Raw genomic sequence first — 19,399 nt, forward strand, 5'->3', positions numbered from 1 at the left:
TTTAAAAAAATTGCGTTACAATATAAATAATTCTCCTGGCAATAATTCCACTACCAACATAGTAACATGGATACTAATTGATGATGCCAAAAAGTTAGCTGACTGTGAGCTGCCCTTTATTTGGTGGTTCGGTTTTATTTTAAGAATTAGGTTAAAAGAAAAGAAAATCCCTCAGCCCAGAAGCTGAGCTTTCAGAATTTTTTTTAATCATTGGTGGGAAATGGGCATCTCTGGCTGGCCAACATTTATTGCCCATCCCTAGTTGAGTGTCAACCACATTGCTGTGGCTCTGGAGTCACATGTAGGCCAGGCCAAGTGAGGACAGCAGATTTCCTTCTCTAAAGGACGTTAGTGAACCCGATGGGTTTTCCCGACAATCGACAGTGGTTTCATGGTCATCAGTAGATTCTTAATTCCAGGTAAGAGCCAAAATACTGCAGATGCTGGTCTGGCCTACACGTGACTCCAGAGACAAAGCAATGTGTTTGACTTTTAACTTTCCTCTGAAATGGCCAAGCAAGCCACGCAGTTAAACTGCCACAAAAAAGTCAAAGCGGTTCAAGAAGGCGGCTCACCACCAACTTCTCAAAGGCAACATGAGCAAGAAATGCTGACCCTGTCAGTGTCACTCACATCCCCAGAACAAATTAGATAAAAATAAATAAATAAACAATGCTGGAAAATCTCAGCAGGTCTGACAGCATCTGTGGGGAGAGGATAGGGCCAACGTTTCAAGTCTAGATTTTGATTTGATTTATTATTGCCACGTGTATTAGTATATAGTGAAAACTATTGTTTCTTGTGCGCTATACAGACAATGCATACTATTCATAGAAAAGGAAATGGGAGAGTGCAGAATATAGTGTTACAATCATAGCTGTGGTGTAGAGAAAGATCAACTTAATGCAAGGTAGGTCCATTCAAAAGTCTGATGGCAGCAGGGAAGAAGCTGTTCTTGAGTCGGTCGGTACACGACCTCAGTCTTTTGTATCTTTTTCCCGACGAAAGAAGGTGGAAGAGAGAATGTCCGGGGTGCGTGGAGTCACTCAGAGCTGAATTTCCAGATTTTTTAATTGAATTCAAATTCTACCATTTGCCACGGTGGGATTCGAACTCGGATCGCCAGGACAGTAGCTTAGTTTGGGGGGGGGGGGGTGGATTAACAAGGGACATTTTGAATGGAGGATGAGATGGGATTGAATGGGAAAAAAAGAGGATGGGATTGAGACTGGGATGGGGATGATACAAGGGGGATAAAGGAAATGGTACGATATCGATGGTACAGGATGGAGTTTTAGTGCATTGCCGCAACAAACGTACTAATATCACCAGGAATATTTTGCGGGTTTCTGCTGGTCAGGTACATTAGCAGATTGGAGCTGGTACAGTCTGGTGTTGGAGCCGGATTGGCCAGGGGCGTGGGAGACGATGACGGTTGTCTATGGGCGGAATTTTACTGGCACGTCCGCCTGAGGTTTGTACGATCCAGCCTGGACCCAACGGAGAATATCGTTCTCCGAGCTTCGCCTACCTCTGGAATCGGGGCCGACATGTCAGTAAAATTCCGGCCTATGACTATCAGTCTGGAGTTCGGATGTGCCTGCTGTAGACGGTAAAACTATCCACGTTATCAGCTCCTACATGTTGAACAAAATCCACTGGAAGTGACTGAAGAACACCCGAGTTACCCTGTGTGAGCAATAAGTCAGACTGTTTACCAAGTTTAGTCACATGTGAAAGTGGAGTGTTTTATATCTTGTGTGAATGGGTCGTTTATCTGAGGTTATTTTCTCTCTATGGTTAGAGTCTAACCTGAACGAATGTAAACGAGGCTGATGTGCTGCTGCTGGTGGGGTTTGTTTCTTCTTCTGGACTGTTCGTGGGTGACAGGGTAGCAAAGAGGCAAAATGCAAGGAAAGATCTTAACAAACAAAAGAGTGCACTTGGGTTGGGAAATGCATGGGGCTGTGGGAAAATGGGTCAAGTGAGGGCCTGGGTGCGATGCTCTTCCATGCAGACCTGATGGGCTGAATGGCCTCATTCTGCACTGTGGGGATCTAGTGAATTCGATAGAATAAACCATAAGCCAACTTTGCTCTATCCCTCCACCAATCAACTTGTACCCAGTCCAGTTTCTCCACCAATCAGTGTGTACCCAGTGCTGTCCCTCCACCAATCAGTGTGTACCCAGTGCTGCCCTTCCACCAATCAGTGTGTACCCAGTCCTGTCCCTCCACCAATCAGTGTGTACCCAGTGCTGCCCTTCCACCAATCAGTGTGTACCCAGTCCTGTCCCTCCACCAATCAGTGTGTACCCAGTCCTGTCCCTCCACCAATCAGTGTGTACCCAGTCCTGTCCCTCCACCAATCAGTGTGTACCCAGTCCTGTCCCTCCACCAATCAGTGTGTACCCAGTCCTGTCCCTGCACCAATCAGTTATCCCCGGTCAGTCACTGGCCACACTTCCAGCCTCCTCCTTCATCTCTTTGCGAATGCTGGTTAACAGCCTGGCAGCCTTTGCTGGCTCCCATTGTGCTGGCGCTAAAATTATATAACACGTTACTCACCATCACACAGGTTTTTCTTGTCACCCAGTGTGCACAGCAGCGTGCCTGTCCCTCAGTGGGGAACAATAGCTAAAGCTATTCTAGTCCAAAGCCAGGGCACAGTGGGAGCTGCTATTAATTATTCATGCAGAGAGTGATGTGTGAGATGAGAGGAGGTGGAGGGGGAGTTCTGCACAGTTAAGAATGGGGAGCACTCCACATATGATTCTGGTGCTGTGCGAGCGGGAGTCTGGCTTTCTCTGTGGGGGCTTGACCTCATGTGGACTTTCCTTTTTGTTCACACAGGTGACGTGCAACTGTTTCACCATCAGTGACGGGGAGATGCAGGAACTCGGTGTTGGCCTCTATCCCAGGTACAGTGGCTGGACTCTGGGCAGCTCATGGTGTACAAAACCCTGTTACTCAGCTTTGACCTCTTAATGTTTAGCTTGCTCTCTACTAAGGAAAAAAATAGAACAACTTCTCCTCTGACCCTGGCTGCTGGTGGTTCAGCAGATTAAAAGATTGGGTCCCCTCTCACCCCTAACACACACACACACACACAAAGCAGACTCCTTCACATTTCTCTGCAGTTTGCTCCCTTAAAGGTGCTACATAAATGCAAATATTTGCTGGCATGATCTGCTTCTGCTGCTGATCTGGCCACCCTGTTAACTTGTGGTTAACTTTTGTCTGTGTGGAGTTTGCACATTCTCCTCGTGTCTGCGTGGGTTTCCTCCAGGTGCTCCAGTTTCCTCCCACAGCCCAAAGCTGTGCGGGTTAGGTTGATTGGCCATGCTAAGAAATTGCCCGTTAGTCTCTAGGGATGCGTAGGTTAGAGGGATTAATGGGTATAATATGTAGGGATATGGGGGTAGGGCCTGGGTGGGATTGTGTTCGGTGCAGACCCGATGGGCCGAAGGGCCTCTTTCTGCACTGTAGGGTTCTATGATTAACTTGCCCATTTCGGACAGTTATTCAACACAGCAAGAGGCCTTTCGGCCTGTAAATGACTTCAATCAGGCCATTGAGGTTTGCCTGTTGGAGTATGAGCTCCCTGATGAAGGAGTTTCCGTACCCGCTGGGCACCACAGGGACAGGGGTGTATTATTAGCCCCTTTAATCGCATTTTAATATGACGTTTTAAGTTTCCTTTCTGCTTTGCCTTTTGTTTCAGGCAGTTCTCCTCCTTTTAGGGAGCTGCCCCCCCTATTGATTTGTCCCTAAGTTAATTTGATTTTGTTTATTTGGTTGGACACAAAAAGAGTTCCCTGATGAAGGAGTCATTTGATGGGCCAATCAAGAAGATTCGTTCCTCGTATTTAAGAGGGAGTGTCAGTTCCTCTGGCACTCCTGAGGGTAGACTGCCTGACTGTGAGCACTCTGTGTCCTGCTGTTGGAATTGTAAATAAAGGGGTTTTTGTGAAGGGCCTTCTGCCTCTGTAGATTTACTAGATGGCCCATCAATCTAATGTCAGAAAGAGTTATCCAATCAGTCCCAATGCCACAGATTAAGCATTATGCATGAATGCAAGTTAGATATTGAATCTTAGGACACTTTGTCAAAATTCCTGTCGGGTTTAAACCTGCACTGCTTAAGTAAGCTGACAATCGATGTGAAGTTGGTTTAACGTTGTAAATACGGTCTGTCTAAGTTGTGTTCGTAGAATCGTAGATCATTGAATCCTTTCAGTGCAGAAGGAGGACACTCGGCCCATCAGGTCGGCACCAACCACAATCCCAACCAAGCCCTAATTCCCCTAACTCCACTTGTACCCTGACTAACCCCCTGACACTGAGGGACAATTCAGCATGGCTAATCTACCTAACCCGCACATCTTTGGAGTGTGGAAGGAAACCGGAGCACCCAGAGGAATCCCACGCAGACACGGAGAGAATGTGCAAACTCCGCACATACAGTGGCCGGAAATGAACCAATGAATTGAACCAACAGATCACTATTGTGGCAAAAAGGTGTTTTTAAGCAAAAGAAAATGGACTAAACATGTCCGCCAGATATTTTTCCTCATATTTTGCCATTTTTGGTGCATCAGCAGATTTTGGTATAATTCCTCTGATCCAAATGATTTCTATAAATATAAAACCAAAGGAAGCCTCCAGCCTCGCTCTCAGGAGACAGCACAACCCACATCAAGACAACATCTGTTTGTGTCCACTTTTTGTTCTCTGTCTCGTGTCTCTATTTTCTTTAATGCAAAGGGCTGTTAACAGTTGCTGATTAAAAACTCCTCAGTGTGCATCTCTGTCTTACCACCCTCTATAAACTTCCCCTCCCCTCCCTGTTAAACTCCTTCAGCCCAATTTCTGAAATCTCCAACCTGTTGCATCTTCATCCCACCTCCCCCTCAAAGGAGGGATTGGCTCACTGTTATGTGAAACCTATACTCTCTACCCACTGCTCGGTGGGGTACAAACCAGTCTTCTCTCATATAAAAATCATACACAGTGCAGAAGGAGGCCATTTGGCCCATCGAGTCTGCACTGACCACAATCCCATCCGGGTCCTATTCCCGTAACCCCTCATATTTACCCTGCTCATCCCCCCCCTGATGCCAAGGGTTAATTTAACACGGTCAATCAACCTAACCCACCCGTCTTTGGACTGTGGGAGGAAAACGGAGCATCCTGAGGAAACCCATGCAGACACGGGGAGAATGTGCAGGCAGTCACCCGAGGCCAGAATTGAACCCGGGTCCCTGGCACCGTGAGGCAGCAGTGCTAACCACTGTGCCACCGTGCAGCAGGTCTGACAGCAGCTGTGGAGAGAGAATAGAGCCAACATTTTGAGTCTGGATGACCGTGCTCAGACTCGAAACATCAGCTCTATTCTCACTCCACAGACGCTGTCAGACCTGCTGAGTCTTTCCAGCATTTTCTGTTTCGGTTTCAATCTGCTCTCATGTTTATTTTTGCTGAGGGCTGTTAAAACCCGTGCACTCCAGTTCCATCAAGTTAGTCAATTAGCTGGTTTGCACCTCCCTTACTTACAGCTCTCAGCATTTTCACAAACCCTTCAATTTTCTTTTCTCTGTTTAGAAGCTAGCTGCACCTTCCCAGTTGCAGTCTGAAAGCTGAGCTGTTCACAGGCTCAGGGCGAACCTGGTCGCTCTCCCCTGAGCTCACTCCTGTAATGTCACTGTCTGGCTGAAGGAATAGGACTTTTTACCACCCATTTGTGCAGGAATACCAGTGCTCCCCTACTTCAATGATGCATAAGGTCATGTATAAACTGTCGCTGTTGTGTATGTCACATCTTGCCCAAGTACAACACTCAAAGAACAAAGAACAGTACAGCAAAGAAACAGGCCCTTCGGCCTTCCAAGTCTGTGCTGATCATGTTGTCCTATCTAGACCAACCGCCTGTACCCCTGTATTCCCTGCCTGTCGATGTGTCTATCCAGATAAGTCTTAAATGTCGCTAATGTATCTGTCTCAAACACCTCACTTGGCAGTGCATTCCAGCCCCCCCCCCATCACCCTCTATGTAAAAAACTTCCCCCACACATCTCCACCGAACCTTTCCCTCCCTTATCTTGAACTCGTGCCCCCTTGTAATTGTCATTTCTGCCCTGGGAAAAAGCTTCCAACTGTTCACCCTATCCATACCTCTCATAACTTCTATCAGGGTCGCCCCTCAGCCTCCATCTTTCCAGGGAGAACAATCCCAATTTATTCGATCCCTCCTCATAGTTAATACCCGCCATATCAGGCAACAACCCGGTAAACCTTTTCTGCACCCTCTCCAAAGCCTCCACATTCTTCTGGAGGTGTGGCGACCAGAATTAGACACTGCATTCCAAATGTGGCCTAACCAACATTTGATATAACTGTAACGTAATTTTCCAGTTTTTATACTCCATGTCCCCAGCCGATGAAGGCAAGCATGGCATATGCTTTCTTCACCACCTTTTCCACCTGTGCTGCCATTTTTAAGGATCTGTGGACCCGCACACCCAGATCTCTCTGTGTGTCTGTGCTCCTGATGGTTCTGCCATTTATTTTAAAGCTCCCACCTGAATTGGATCTACCAAAATGCATCATCTCACATCTGTTAAACCATCTGAGAACATACGCCATTTATGCAACACTCTCAACTTTACTAAAGAGCAGGACTAGACAGGGTCAATGCAGGAAAAGTGTTCCTGATGGTCGGGGTGTCTGGAACTTGGGGTCGCAGTTTGAGGATTCGGGGTTGACCATTTAGGACGGAGGTGGGGAGACATTTCTTCACCCCAGAGAGTGGTGAGGCTGTGGAATTCATTACCACAGGAAGTAGTGGATGCGAAACCATTGAATGTATTCAAGAGGCGAATGGATATAGCACTCGGGGCGAATGGGATCAAAGGTTATGGGGGTTAGGCTGTTGGGTTGGACGATCAGCCATGATGGTGATGAATGGCGGAGCAGGCGCAAAGGGCCGAATGGCCTCCTCCTGCTCCTATCCTCTCTGTTTCTATGACCCAAATTGAACATCTCGCTCAGTGGCTGAGTGAGTGACAGAAGGACATACATTTAAACACAAGAGCACCGGAATTGGGAGTAGACCATTTAGCTCCCTCCCCTCCCCTCATAACTCTGAACTGCCTTGTCAATCAAAAACCTGTCTAAAGCAGCCTTGAATATACTCAGCGGTCCAATGCCCTCTGTGCCACCCAATCACACACAAGGAATAGCGCCAGGATCTCGGGAGGCAGCTGTGGGGCGGGTGAAAAACGGCTAAGTGTGGGGTGGCTGAGTGAAGTATTGCTGCCTCGGTACACATTGATCAGAATGCTGCTTCCTCAGAGCAGCAGTGGCAACCTCCCAACAGCAGGAAGCTGAAGGTCAATTCAAAAGCAGTTAGTGGGGTGTTTTGGAAGGCTGCAGAATTCTGACGGGGGTGAACGGGACCCTCGTTGCTACCTCGGAGCTCGCAGCCCCAAAATCTCATCTGGTGCAGACTCAAGTGCACCGTTGGCACAGACTCGATGGGCTGAAGGGCCTCTGCTGCAGTGTAGCATTCTGCAAACCACAGTTTGGGAATCTCTGATGTATAGGAGTCCTCTAATCTGTTACTTAATATCCGTATACAAGTAAATATACTCTAGCAAATTGAATCACCGAATGCATTTTGAGAAATGGAAGGGAATACCAAAGGGGATAGAGTTAAATCTTTTGATTTGATTTGATTTATTATTGTCACATATATTAGTATACAGTGAAAAGTATTGTTTCTTGTGCGCTGTACAGACAAAACATACCATTCATAGAGAAGGAAAGGAGAGAGTGCAAAATGTAAAGTTACAGTCATAGCTAGGATATAAAGAAAGATCAACTTAATGCGAGGTAGCTCCATTCAAAAGTCTGACAGCAGCAGGGAAGATGCTGTTCTTGAGTCAGTTGGTACATTACCTCAGACTTGTGTATCTTTTTCCCGATGGAAGAAGGTGGAAGAGAGAATGTCTGGGGTGCGTGGGGTCCTTAATTATGTTGGCTGTTTTGCCGAGGCAGCGGGAAGTGTAGACAGAGTCAATGGATGGGAGGCTGGTTTGCATGATGGATTGGGCTACATTCACGACCTTTTGTACTTTCTTGCGTTCTTGGGCAGAGCAGGAGCCACACTAAGCTGTGATACAACCAGAAAGAATGCTTTCTGTGGTAAAAGTTGGTGAGAGTCTTGGCTGACGTGCCAAATTTCCTTAGTCTTCTGAGAAATCGAGGCGTTGGTGGACTTTCTTAACTATAGTGTCGGCATGGGGGGGACCAGGACAGGTTGTTAGTATCTGGACACCTAAAAACTTGAAGCTCTCGACCCTTTCTACTTCGTCCCCTTTGATGTAAACAGGGGCATGTTCTCTTCTACGCTTCCTGAAGTCAATGACAATCTCCTTTGTTTTATTATTATTGAGGAAGAGATTATTGTCACTGCACCAGTTCGCCAGATTCTCTCATTCCTGTACTCTGTCTCATCATTGTTTGAGATCCGACCCACTATAGTGGTGTCGTCAGCAAACTTGAAAATCGAATTGGTGGGGAATTTGGCCACACATCCGGGAGGCTGGAATTGATTCATGCCATGACTAACCTTTCAAAACACTTCACAATGATGGATATCAGAGCCATTGAACGATAGTCATTAAGGCACTCTACCTGGCTTTTCTTTGCAATCTTTATAAGTCTGAATATAAAACTTGGTAACGTTTGTGCTCAACAATTTGTCTAACATGTCTCTTTTTGGAAAGGAGAGATGTGTTTATCTCCCCAATGGAGCAATCTGGATAAAGCAAAGCCCTTATTAAAAAGCAGATTGGGCAGGAATCCAGTATAGCGAGGGAATGTCTGTGTAAGAAGCAACATGAGCCAAGTGTAGCCGAGGTGAAATGGCAGGCCACTGGACTGGAGCTGCCCCTCTCTCCCTCTCTCCCCCCCCCCCCCCCCCCCCCCCCCCTCTATCCCTTTCTCTCTCTCTCTTTCCCTCTCTCTCTCTCCCCTCTCTCCTTCTCTCTTTCTCCCTCTCTCTTTCTTCCTTTCTCTCTCTCTCTCTCCCCCTTCTCTTTCTTCCTTTCTCTCTCTCTCTCTTCCTCTCTCTCTCCCTCTCTCTTTCTCCCTCTCTGCCTCCCTCTCTCTCTCTCTCTCTCTCCCTCCCTCTCTCTCTCTCCCTCCATCTCTCTCCCTCCCTCTCTCTCTCACAGGTATTTACCTGGTTGTATTTCTCTCCCTCTCTCTCTCTGTCTCCCCCCAGCTGAGAGCCATGTTCAGCCCTCACCATGCTGGCATCCTGCAGTGCAGTTCAGTGCTCAGACTGACCTGCAGTTTCCTGGAAGCTTTTGCAAAGTTGGCAATGGGAGGAAGCACTGCTGTAAAGAAGATGAATGTAGACAACTGAACAACGTCATATCATTGGGTGAAGGTTTTATCACGACACAATGGTTAGCACTGGGACCCGGGTTCAATTCCTGGCTCGGGTCACTGTCTGTGTGGAGTTGGCACATTCTCCCCGTGCCTGTGTGGGTTTCCTCCCGCAGCTGAAAGATGTGCACATTAGGTGGATTGGCCATGCTAAATTGCTCCTTAGTATCCCAGGATGTGTAGGTTAGGAAGTTCCGCCATGCTAAAGGCATGGGGTTATGGGGATAGAGGGGGAGGCTTTGAAACTGTCAGGCGGTTAACTTCTTTCAATCCCCAGCTCTTTAAATTAAAAAAGCCTGCCTGTGCCTGTGGTTGAAAAAAAATCCATGCTTGCAGTTTCAAATAATTCTAAGATTATTATTGCGTGACTGCTTTCCATAGTTGATCGATATCTCAGTGTGGGGGGTGGGGGGGGGCTGTGTTCACAGTTTGATTGACAGTTTCAAGAGGGTACTAAAGGATTAACGGTCTTTGCTGTTGGGTTATGAATACATGTGGTGTGCAGTGCAAAAGGAAAGTAAAAAAGCAAAGTTTATTTATTAATCACAAGTAAGGCTTACATTAACACTGCAATGAAGTTACTGTGAAATTCCCCTAGTTGCCACACTCGGGTGCACTGAGGGAGAATTTAGCACGGCCAATGCACCTAACCAGCACGTCTTTCAGACTGTGGGAGGAAACCAGAGCACCCAGAGGAAACCCACACAGACATGGGCAGAACATGCCGACTCCGCACAGACAGTGACCCAAGCCGGGAATCGAACCTGAGTCCCTGGCGCTGTGCAGCCCCGATCCGTAGGCGCACAGCTTTACACGTTAAGCTTATCAACGTGGTCCAGCGTGCGGTTTGCTGCACCAGTCAGTGACCAGGAAACGCTGGGTGCAAACAAATACAGTCCAAATCGTCAGGCAAATCCTTATCGCTGGGGTTGTTGTTGTGACTGAAGCTGTGAATTCTCTCGCTGCCTGCTCCTTCAGGCACATAGCTGCACGCTGAAATCCTTTGTTATCGCATCTATTATGTAAAGAAGGAGAGGGAATTTGTATTTACACAGCGCTCCTAATGAATTCAGCAGCGCTAAGCCTCAGTTAAATGGATTACATGGATTTTACTGTTTGGGCTTTAGATAATTAATGGCTGCTTTCAATTCTAATTGACAGAATATAAAATGCCGTTTGTAACCTGCACTCGCAAGGGATGTGCCCTATATTTGGATGTGATTTGCATATGAATGTGGAGCTGGAGAGTGAGGAAGTTACTGAGATGAAGCAAAGCTCAGTCACGACCTGCCTAAAGAGGAACAGCTTGTGTCTAAGCGAGTGCAGCTTCCCCCTGCCCGCTGATACGTGCTGCCAAGCACTGAAAGGGCAACCAGCCTTTCCTCAGTCAGTGCAGACGCTCAGGGTCGCGCGTAAGCGGTGGCTGTTGGCATCCTGCCCGTGTGCAGCAACAACTTGCATTTATATGGCGCCTTTGACCGAATGCAGAGCATCCCCTTCCCCCCCGGGGCCCCTCTGCTTGAGCATCACCAAACTTAGTATAGCACCCAGCCACCCAGGGGGGCTGAGGAGGGGAAGTGGCTTTCATTTTTTATTCCTTCACCCTACAGGATAAATATCCCCCACTTTCTACGCCTTTGAGCTTTGACAAAGGGTCATCCAGCCCCAGTTACCTTATTTGCATGGATAAGATGAGTATAGAGGGATGTGGGCCAAATGCAGGCAATTGGGACTAGCTTAGGGGTTTAAAGAAAAGGGCGGCATGGACAAGTTGGGCCGAAGGGCCTGTTTCCATGCTGTAAACCTCTATCACTCTGTGACTGTGGGACTCAAAATGTCAGCTCTTTTCTCTCCTTACAGATGCTGTCAGACCTGCTGAGATTTTCCAGCGTTTTCTCTTTTGAGCTCAGGAGGAGTAGGGTTGAAGGAACGTCTAAAGGACGTAAATAGGGGTGGAGAGGCCACGAGGTGGAGGGAGGGAACTCAAGGTTTGAGGAGGAGGCAATTAAAGACACAGGGTAGAATCTTACATTGCTCGAGCGGTCACGTGCCCGGGTTAAATCGCGCAGAAAGACATGGTGCGTGAAAGGACATTATTGCAAACCTACCTTATATTAAGTTGATCTTTCTAGTTATGACTGTAACACTACACTCTGCACTCTCTCCTTTCCTTCTCTATGAATGGCATGCCTGTATAGCGCGCAAGAAACAGTACTTTTCACTGTATGCTAATAAATCAAATCAACTCAATAATATTTTGATTGGCAGGCACGCCCAAGGGTTAGAAGCGCTGTTGAACAAGTGTTGAACATCAGTTCAACATTATGGGGGTGAGTTTGGGGACTGGGTGACAAGTCACTGGGGTAAGCATCCACCCTATTAAATATTCCCCCGCCCTCTCTCCCCAACTGAAAGCTTACCCGGCAGGGGCATGTGAACTGCAGCCAACATTTGTGCATTTATGTAGGGGCGGCACAGTAGCACAGTGGTTATCACTGCTGCTTCACAGCTCCAGGGTCCTGGGTTCAATTCCCGCCTCAGGTCACTGTCTGTGTGGAGTTTGCACATTCTCCTCGTGTCTGTGTGGGTTTCCTCCGGATACTCCGGTTTCTTCCCACAGTCCAAAGATGTGCGGGTTAGGTTGATTGGCCATGCTAAGAAATTGCCCCTTAGTGTCCAGGGATGCGTAGGTTAGAGGGATTAGTGTGTATAATATATAGGAATATGGGGGTAGGGCGTGGGTGAGATTGTGTTCGGTGCAGACTCGATGGGCTGAAGGGCCTCTTTCTGCACTGTAGGATTCTATGACTCTACCTTCCAAAACCATCCCAAAGGGGGTGAAATACTTTTGAAGTGTACTCACTGTTGCATTGTAGGGAATCCTTGGCCCACTTGAGCACAGCAAGATCCCACAAAGTCACATGACAGTGACGAAATAAGCTTGCAGTGTTGGTTGAGGGATAAATGTTCATATAAATAAATATTGCTCTTAGAATTAGCACCATGGGATCCTTTACATTCACCAAAGTGTCAGCTAGGTGTGAGAGCGACTGGGATTCGGAAATAGAAACATAGAAAATAGGAGCAGGGGTAGGCCATTCAGCCCTTCGTGCTTGCTTTGCCATTCAACATGGCTGGTCTTCTATCTCAACACCGTAGTCCTGCTCTCTCCCCAAACCTCTCCAGAGTCTAGAAATCTATTTCCTGCTTTAACCCATTCATTGATTCAACCTCCAGAACTTCCTTTGGTAGAGAATTCCACAGGTTCACCACCCTCTGAGAAAAGACATTTCTCCTCATCTCAGTCCTAAATGGTCTAACCTGTATCCTGAGACTGTGACCTCTTATAAGTTCATAAGATATAAGAGCAGAATTAGGCCATTCAGCCCATTGAGTCTGCTCCACCATGATAAGTTTCTCAGCCCCATTCTCCCATCTTTTCCCCGAAACCTTTGACCCCTTCACCAATCAAGAACCTATCTATCTCTGCCTTACATACACTCAATGACCTGGCCTCCTCAGCCCTCTATGGCAATGAATTCCGCAGATTCACCACCCTCCGGCTGAAGATATTCCTCCTCATCTCAGTTCTAAAAGGTTGTCCCTTTACTCTGAGGCTGTGCCCTCAGATCCTGGTCTCTCCTACTAATAGTAACATCTTCCCCATGTCCACTCTATTCAGGCCTTTCAGTATTCTGTAAGTTTCAATAAGATTCCCCCCCTCATCCTTCTAAGTTCGATCGAGTACAAACCCAAAGTCATCAAACTCTCCTCATATGTCAAGCTTTTCATTCCTGGGATCATTCTCGTGAACTTCCTTTGGACCCTCAGCCAGCACATCCTTCTTTAGATACGGGGCCCAATATTACTCACAATACTCGAAATGTGGTCTGATTATATTCATAGAATCCTGACAGTGCAGAATGAGGCTATTTGGCCCATTAAGTCTGCACTGACAACAATCCCAAGCAGGTCCCATTCCCGTAACCCCACTTATTTCCCCTGCTAATCTCCCTGACGTGGAGACAATACACATCTCCTTAACCTGTGCTTAACGCTCTCTCCACTCACGTTGTCTGTACCTTTAAGACTTGATTAGCTATAATGACTCACATTCTAATCATTATTCTGTAAATTGAGTTTGTGTCTTTATGTGCCCTGTTTGTGAACAGAACTCCCACTCACCTGACGAAGGAGCAGTGCTCCAAAAGCTAGTGGCGTTTGCTACCAAATAAACCTTTTGGACTTTAAACTGGTGTTGTGAAACTTCTTACTGTGTGAATCCCCCTGACACCAGGGGGCAATTTAGCATGGTTGATCCACCTAACACACACATCTTTAGACTGTGGGAGGAAATCGGAACACCCAGTGGAAACCCACCCAGACACGGGGAGAACATGCGAACTCCACACAGACAGAGAGCCGAGACTGGAATCGAAGCTGAGTCCCTGGTGCTGTGAGGCAGCAATGCTAACCACTGTGCCACTGTGCTGTATATTGTATCTTGTTCCAGATATCCATTCCCTTGCCCCCAGCCAGAGATACCCATACCCCTGCCCCCAGCCAGAGAATTTTAGATGTTGCAATGAGTTCCCTTCTCATTCTCCTTACTTCCAGTGAATGTAGGTCCAGTCGACCCGATCTTTCCCCGTATGGTAGTCCTGCCATCCCACAAATGAAGTCTGGTGAACCTTTGCCACACTCCCTCTGTGTTCTCCATTTTAATGAGTCTTGGAATTCACCAAGAATAAAAAAACTCCAGACAGATTGTTTAGACGTACTTCTGAAGATTCCACTTTCCACTTCTGGCTGAGCTCTCTGGTGGGTTGATTTCTCAAAACTGCTTTGATCATTCCTTCTCAAACCATCTGCTGATGCCCATCTTTGCCAGCCTTCCCTGCGCTACGACATTGAAGGCTTTTTATCAAAACCCAAAACGCACCCTCCCAGCGACTCACCCGTTTGCTTTGGAACGCGCTGGCTGCTGTCGTGGGTGCTTGGGAGTGGAACACTGGGATGAGAAGCTACCAATTGGGTGGCAGGTAGCACAGTGGGTAGCACTGCTGCCTCAGAGCTCCAGAGACCTGGGTTCGATTCCTGGCTTGGGTCACTGTGTAGAATTTTGATATGGAGATGCCGGCATTGGACTGGGGTAGGCACAATAGGAAGTCTCAAACACCAGGTTAAAGTCCAACAAGTTTTAATTTGGCAGCACGAGCTTTCAGAGCGCTGCTCCTTCATCAGGTGAGTGGACACTCACCTGATGAAGGAGCAGTGCTCCAAAAGTTCGTGCTACCAAACAAACCTGTTGGACTTTAACCTGGTGTTGTGAGACTTCTTACAGGGTGGAGTTTGCATGTTCTCCCCGTGTCTGCACCGGTTTCCTCCCACAATCTAAAGATATGTGGATTAGGTTGATTGGCCATGCTAAATTGTCCCTTATGTCCCGGGATGTGTAGGCTAGAGGGATGAGCGGGGTAAATATGTGGGGTTACATGGATAAAGCCTGGCTGGGACTCAATGGGCCAAATGGCCTCCTTCTGCACTGTAGGGACTCTATGATTCTATAATTGCGAACTGACGGTTGGCCCTTGTGATGATGATGATTTTCTTAGGACTTTAGAGAGAAAAAAAACAACTGATTTTAATTTGAGCTGGCAGTGAAAGTCCATTTATTTTGTAGAGATTAGTGACTTCAGCCCAGCGTTGTGGCAGATTTTTGATTTTGTGACGTGACAGAATTTTAAAGTGATCTGTCGGGGCATTTTGTACGATCATTACAGACTGCTGGGATTCTGAAGGCAAGTGAGCATCCACTGTCAGATTGAACTAACGTTAAGTGGTTATCTCTTTACAGCGTGTCTCTGCTGAACCATAGCTGCGATCCAAACTGCGTGATTGTCTTTGAAGGGAAACTCCTCCGGCTGCACGCAGTTCGACAGATTGAAGTCGACGAGGAGGTAATTTGCGATAAGGTGATATCAATATTTATCCATATTTATGTACAGCCGAGGCTCCCTGACTGGTCAGGCAATCGTGGTCTCGATCAGGGATCTCATACTCCAAACAGCCGGCCAACCTCATGGGCCTCATGACACCAGCAGGCTGGAAGTGGAGAAGGGCAGATTTGTTGGACAGAGATGGAGAGGGGCATGGGTGGCAAGGCCATGAAGGGATTTATGCACGGGAAAACAATTTTAAAATCTGGGCAAGTGCAGACCGAGAGTGCAGAGGTGACAGGTGAACGCACAGAGCAATGAGCAACCAAGCTCCAATCGAAATTTTCCAGCTTCACCTCCCCGTCCCCAGGGCTTCCCAGGCCCGCTGGCAGTCAATGGGCTTTTAGCTGGATCTCCCGAGGTAGGCCCCACCACCACGCTACTAGACCATGCCCAGTGCATCGGTTGGAGCTTGGTTGCTCATTGCTCTGTGTGTTCACCTGTCACCTCTGCCCTCGCCCCGATTTTAAAACTGTTTTCCTGTGTCTAAATCCCTTCATGGCCTTGCCACCCAGCCCCATCCCTCTCCCCATCTCTGTCCAACAACTCTGCCCATCTCCACTTCCAGCCTGCTGGTGTCATGAGGCCCATGACGTTGGCGGGCTGTTTGGAGTATGAGATCCCTGATTGAGACCATGATTGCCTGCCCAGTCAGGGAACCTCGGCTGTACATAAATATGAGAGAGCCAGGTCCGCTGGCGCTCTGGATTCTGACTGTACCTGAAACACTCTTGGGGGCTGAATAGAGTTGGTAAATAGAGGGAATCTGGTGAAGGGACACCTGCTTCTGAGGAGCTACTTCACCTGGCACATCCTCTCAATTTCCTTCCTTCCGCCTGTGAGGGCCAGGCCTTCATTTAGGCCTCAATTGACATTTGGTACAACAACAACTTGTATTACCTTAAGGACGCTATATAAATACAAGATGTCAAGGAGCTCCAGAGAGTCATAGAACATAGAACATAGAACACTACAGCACAAACAGGCCCTTCGGCCCACGAGTTGCGCCGATCACATCAACACCTACCAACCTACAGACCTATCTATAACCCTCAATCTCAGTCGTTACGGAGCACTTTTTAAAATTTGATTTGATTTATTATTGTCACATATATTAGTATACAGTGAAAAGTATTGTTTCTTGCACGCTATACAGTCAAAGCATACCGTTCATAAAAAAGGAAAGACAGTGCAGAATGTAGTGTTGCAGTCATAACCAGGATTTAGAGAAAGATCAACTTAATACAAGAAAGATCCATTCAAAAGTCTGACAGCAGCAGGGAAGAAGCTGTTCTTGAGTTGGTTGGTACGTGACCTCAGACTTCTGTCCCTTTTTCTTGACGGAAGAAGGTGGAAGAGAGAATGTCCGGGGTGTGTGTGGGTCCTTGATTATGCCGGCTGCTTTTCCGAGGCAGTGGGAAGTGTTGACGGAGTCGATGGATGGAAGGCTGGTTTGTGTGATGATGGACTGGGCACTTTTTATGTAGGCTGCACCATTGTAAGCGGCAAATAACCAAAATCAGAGATGGGTTTTACAGAGCATCTTAAAGGGGGAAGGAGAGTTGGAAAAGTTTACAGAGGGAAATCCAGGCCTTAGAATGAAGGCTTGAAGATATGAAAGCACAGTGATTCAGCAGATAGCCAGCACATTCTGACACCCTGTAAAACACTCAGATTCACCATATGTCCAGGAGGGGTTGTGGAATCGCTCCATAGTTTGAGGGTTTGGGATCGTTAGGCAGTTTATCTCCTTCACTTCCTTTGGCCTCAGTAAGATTCTGGCTTGCAGTGAGGAGCAGTGTAATTAAAATGGTCAAATTACTCTTCTGACTTTATAGGAATGGACATTTGATTTAAATGAGTGTCACAGGGGAAAAGTCCACATTATCCTGTAAAAGGCCTGCTCTTTCCCATTCTGCTTTTATGATACAAGCCACCTTTCACTGTCTCTGCTCTAACACTTTAGTTTACTTTGTCAGTGGCTCTCACACCAATATACAACCCATATCTTGCACATCCTTTGGAATAAACCCACCTTTGTTTTACAATCTGGCCTTTTGTTTATTTTGTGGGTGCAGAGAATAAGTTATGGAGAGGTTTTATGTTATTTGTGTCAAATGCTCATAGTTTTTTTCATGTGGTCATTATCTCAGGTCAAAGTTTTAAGAGTCTGTGTGTGCGTGAGTGTGTGTCTGTATGTTAGTATGTGCGTATGCACATGAGTGTGTGCATGTGCATGTTAATGCATATGTCGGTTGTTAATCCGTGTTTGAGTATGCATGCATGTTGTGTGTGCATATATGTATGTTGCATGCATGTGGTGTGTGTTTGAGTGTTTGTGGGGTGTGTGTGTTGTGTGTGTGGTGTGTGAATTTGTGTGTTAGTGCATGTACGTGTGTTGCATGTGTGTGTTGCCTGTGAGTGGTGTGTTTACATGTGTATGTGTTTATGTGTGTATGTTTACCTGTGTGTGTACAGGTATGTGTCTGTGTTGCTTGTGTGTGTGTGTATCTTTCTGTGTGTGTGTTTACGTGTGTGTGTGTATGTGTTTGTACATGTGTATGAGTGGGTGTGTGTGCATGTGTGTGTTTGTGCGTATGTGTGCGTGTGTGTGTTTGTGTGTGTGTGTGCATGTGAGTGCGTGTGTGTATGCTTGTGTGTGTATGTGTGTGTGTGTATGTGTGTGAGAGTGTGTCAGATGAAGCAGCCATCCCACCCCCTGTACATGACGTAGTGATGTTTGAAATATTTCATTTGGTTAATTTGAAGGTAAATAAATGCTCTAGCAGTCAAGGTGAAAAGCTTTTCACTCTCAATGCTTCACCTTTAATGTCTTCAGAAGCTTTTGTGTGTTAGACATGAAATATAAACAGTGACTCAATCATTTAACCATGGGCCCTGTTACAATAATGGTCGCTACCACACCATCACCATTAAACCGCTACATCCCACTGCAACCAGCCAGGGAAGTGTCTCATAGAAACACAATAGAATCATATTGCACAGAAGGAGACCATTTGGCCCATTGTGCATAGGACAGCTCTCTGAAATTGCTATCTCATTAATCCCACTGTCACCTCTCTCGCCCCCCCCCCCCCAACCCAAGGGGGAGGGGAGGGTGTTAACGTCATATCAGTTACATTGCTATGGTTAAGTGAAAATAGATTATGATTATTAATTGTCTTTGAACACACGTATATAGGAGATAACTGGGACACTGGATTGAGTGGGGAGAGAACTGTGAGACTGAAGAAGTCAATATGAATGGGGAAAACTGGGACACTGGGGTGTATGGGGGGAGAGCTGTGAGACTGAACAAGTCAATATAAATAGGGGATAGCCGGGACACTGGGTTGTGTGGGCGGAGAGCTGTGAGGGTGAACAGGTCAATGACTTCTCTCAATAAAGTAAAGATCCGTTGATTTTGGCTTCACCAATCGGCTTGGATCCTATTAAGATAGGATGGTAGGGAAAGTTAGCATGAAGCCCCACCGTTAAGGTACATGAATAAAATTTCTGTAGGTCTTTATTTTAACAGTAAAAGGGTTTGTGTTTCCATTAAGGCAGCAGTTGGAGGATTTCCTATTGAGTTATCACACTGTAGGGTCTTGACAGGATAGGAGGAGTCAGTGCAGTACAGCAAAAGGTCATTTGGCCCATCGGACCTGTGCTGTCTCTCTGTAGAAGAATCCATCTGTGCCATTCGCCAAATCCCTGTGATTGCATAGCTCTGTAAGTTTATTTTTCTCTGTTACTCCCTCAGTTTCCACTTGAAATCATTAATCATCGCTTGCGAAAAGAATCTTCTCGCTTCTGCATCTCTCACACAAAATCTTAAATCTTAAATCCCATAGTCCTTGTACAATCAGCCAATGGGAAGGGCTTTTCTTTATTCACTTTATCTAAACCTGTCATATTCTGGTACAAATTTCCCCTCAGTCTCCT

General features: G+C 46.7%; 1 protein-coding gene across 6 annotated transcripts in view; it reads left to right on the top strand.

Moving 5' to 3' along the window:
- The window catches only part of smyd3 (SET and MYND domain containing 3), a 664,143-nt gene that overhangs the window by 543,375 nt on the left and 101,369 nt on the right, over positions 1-19,399 (top strand). For all 6 annotated transcript variants that reach the window (XM_080200782.1, XM_080200784.1, XM_080200783.1 and 3 more), the window contains 2 exons: positions 2,853-2,920; positions 15,313-15,415. In XM_080200782.1, coding sequence (XP_080056908.1) covers positions 2,853-2,920; positions 15,313-15,415 — 171 coding nt within the window. The remainder of the gene's footprint in view (positions 1-2,852; positions 2,921-15,312; positions 15,416-19,399) is intronic.

Source organism: Carcharhinus amblyrhynchos, chromosome 12 (genome assembly GCF_965287045.1).
Source record: "Carcharhinus amblyrhynchos chromosome 12, sCarAmb.v2.hapA, whole genome shotgun sequence".
NCBI classification, from domain to species: Eukaryota; Metazoa; Chordata; class Chondrichthyes; order Carcharhiniformes; family Carcharhinidae; genus Carcharhinus; species Carcharhinus amblyrhynchos.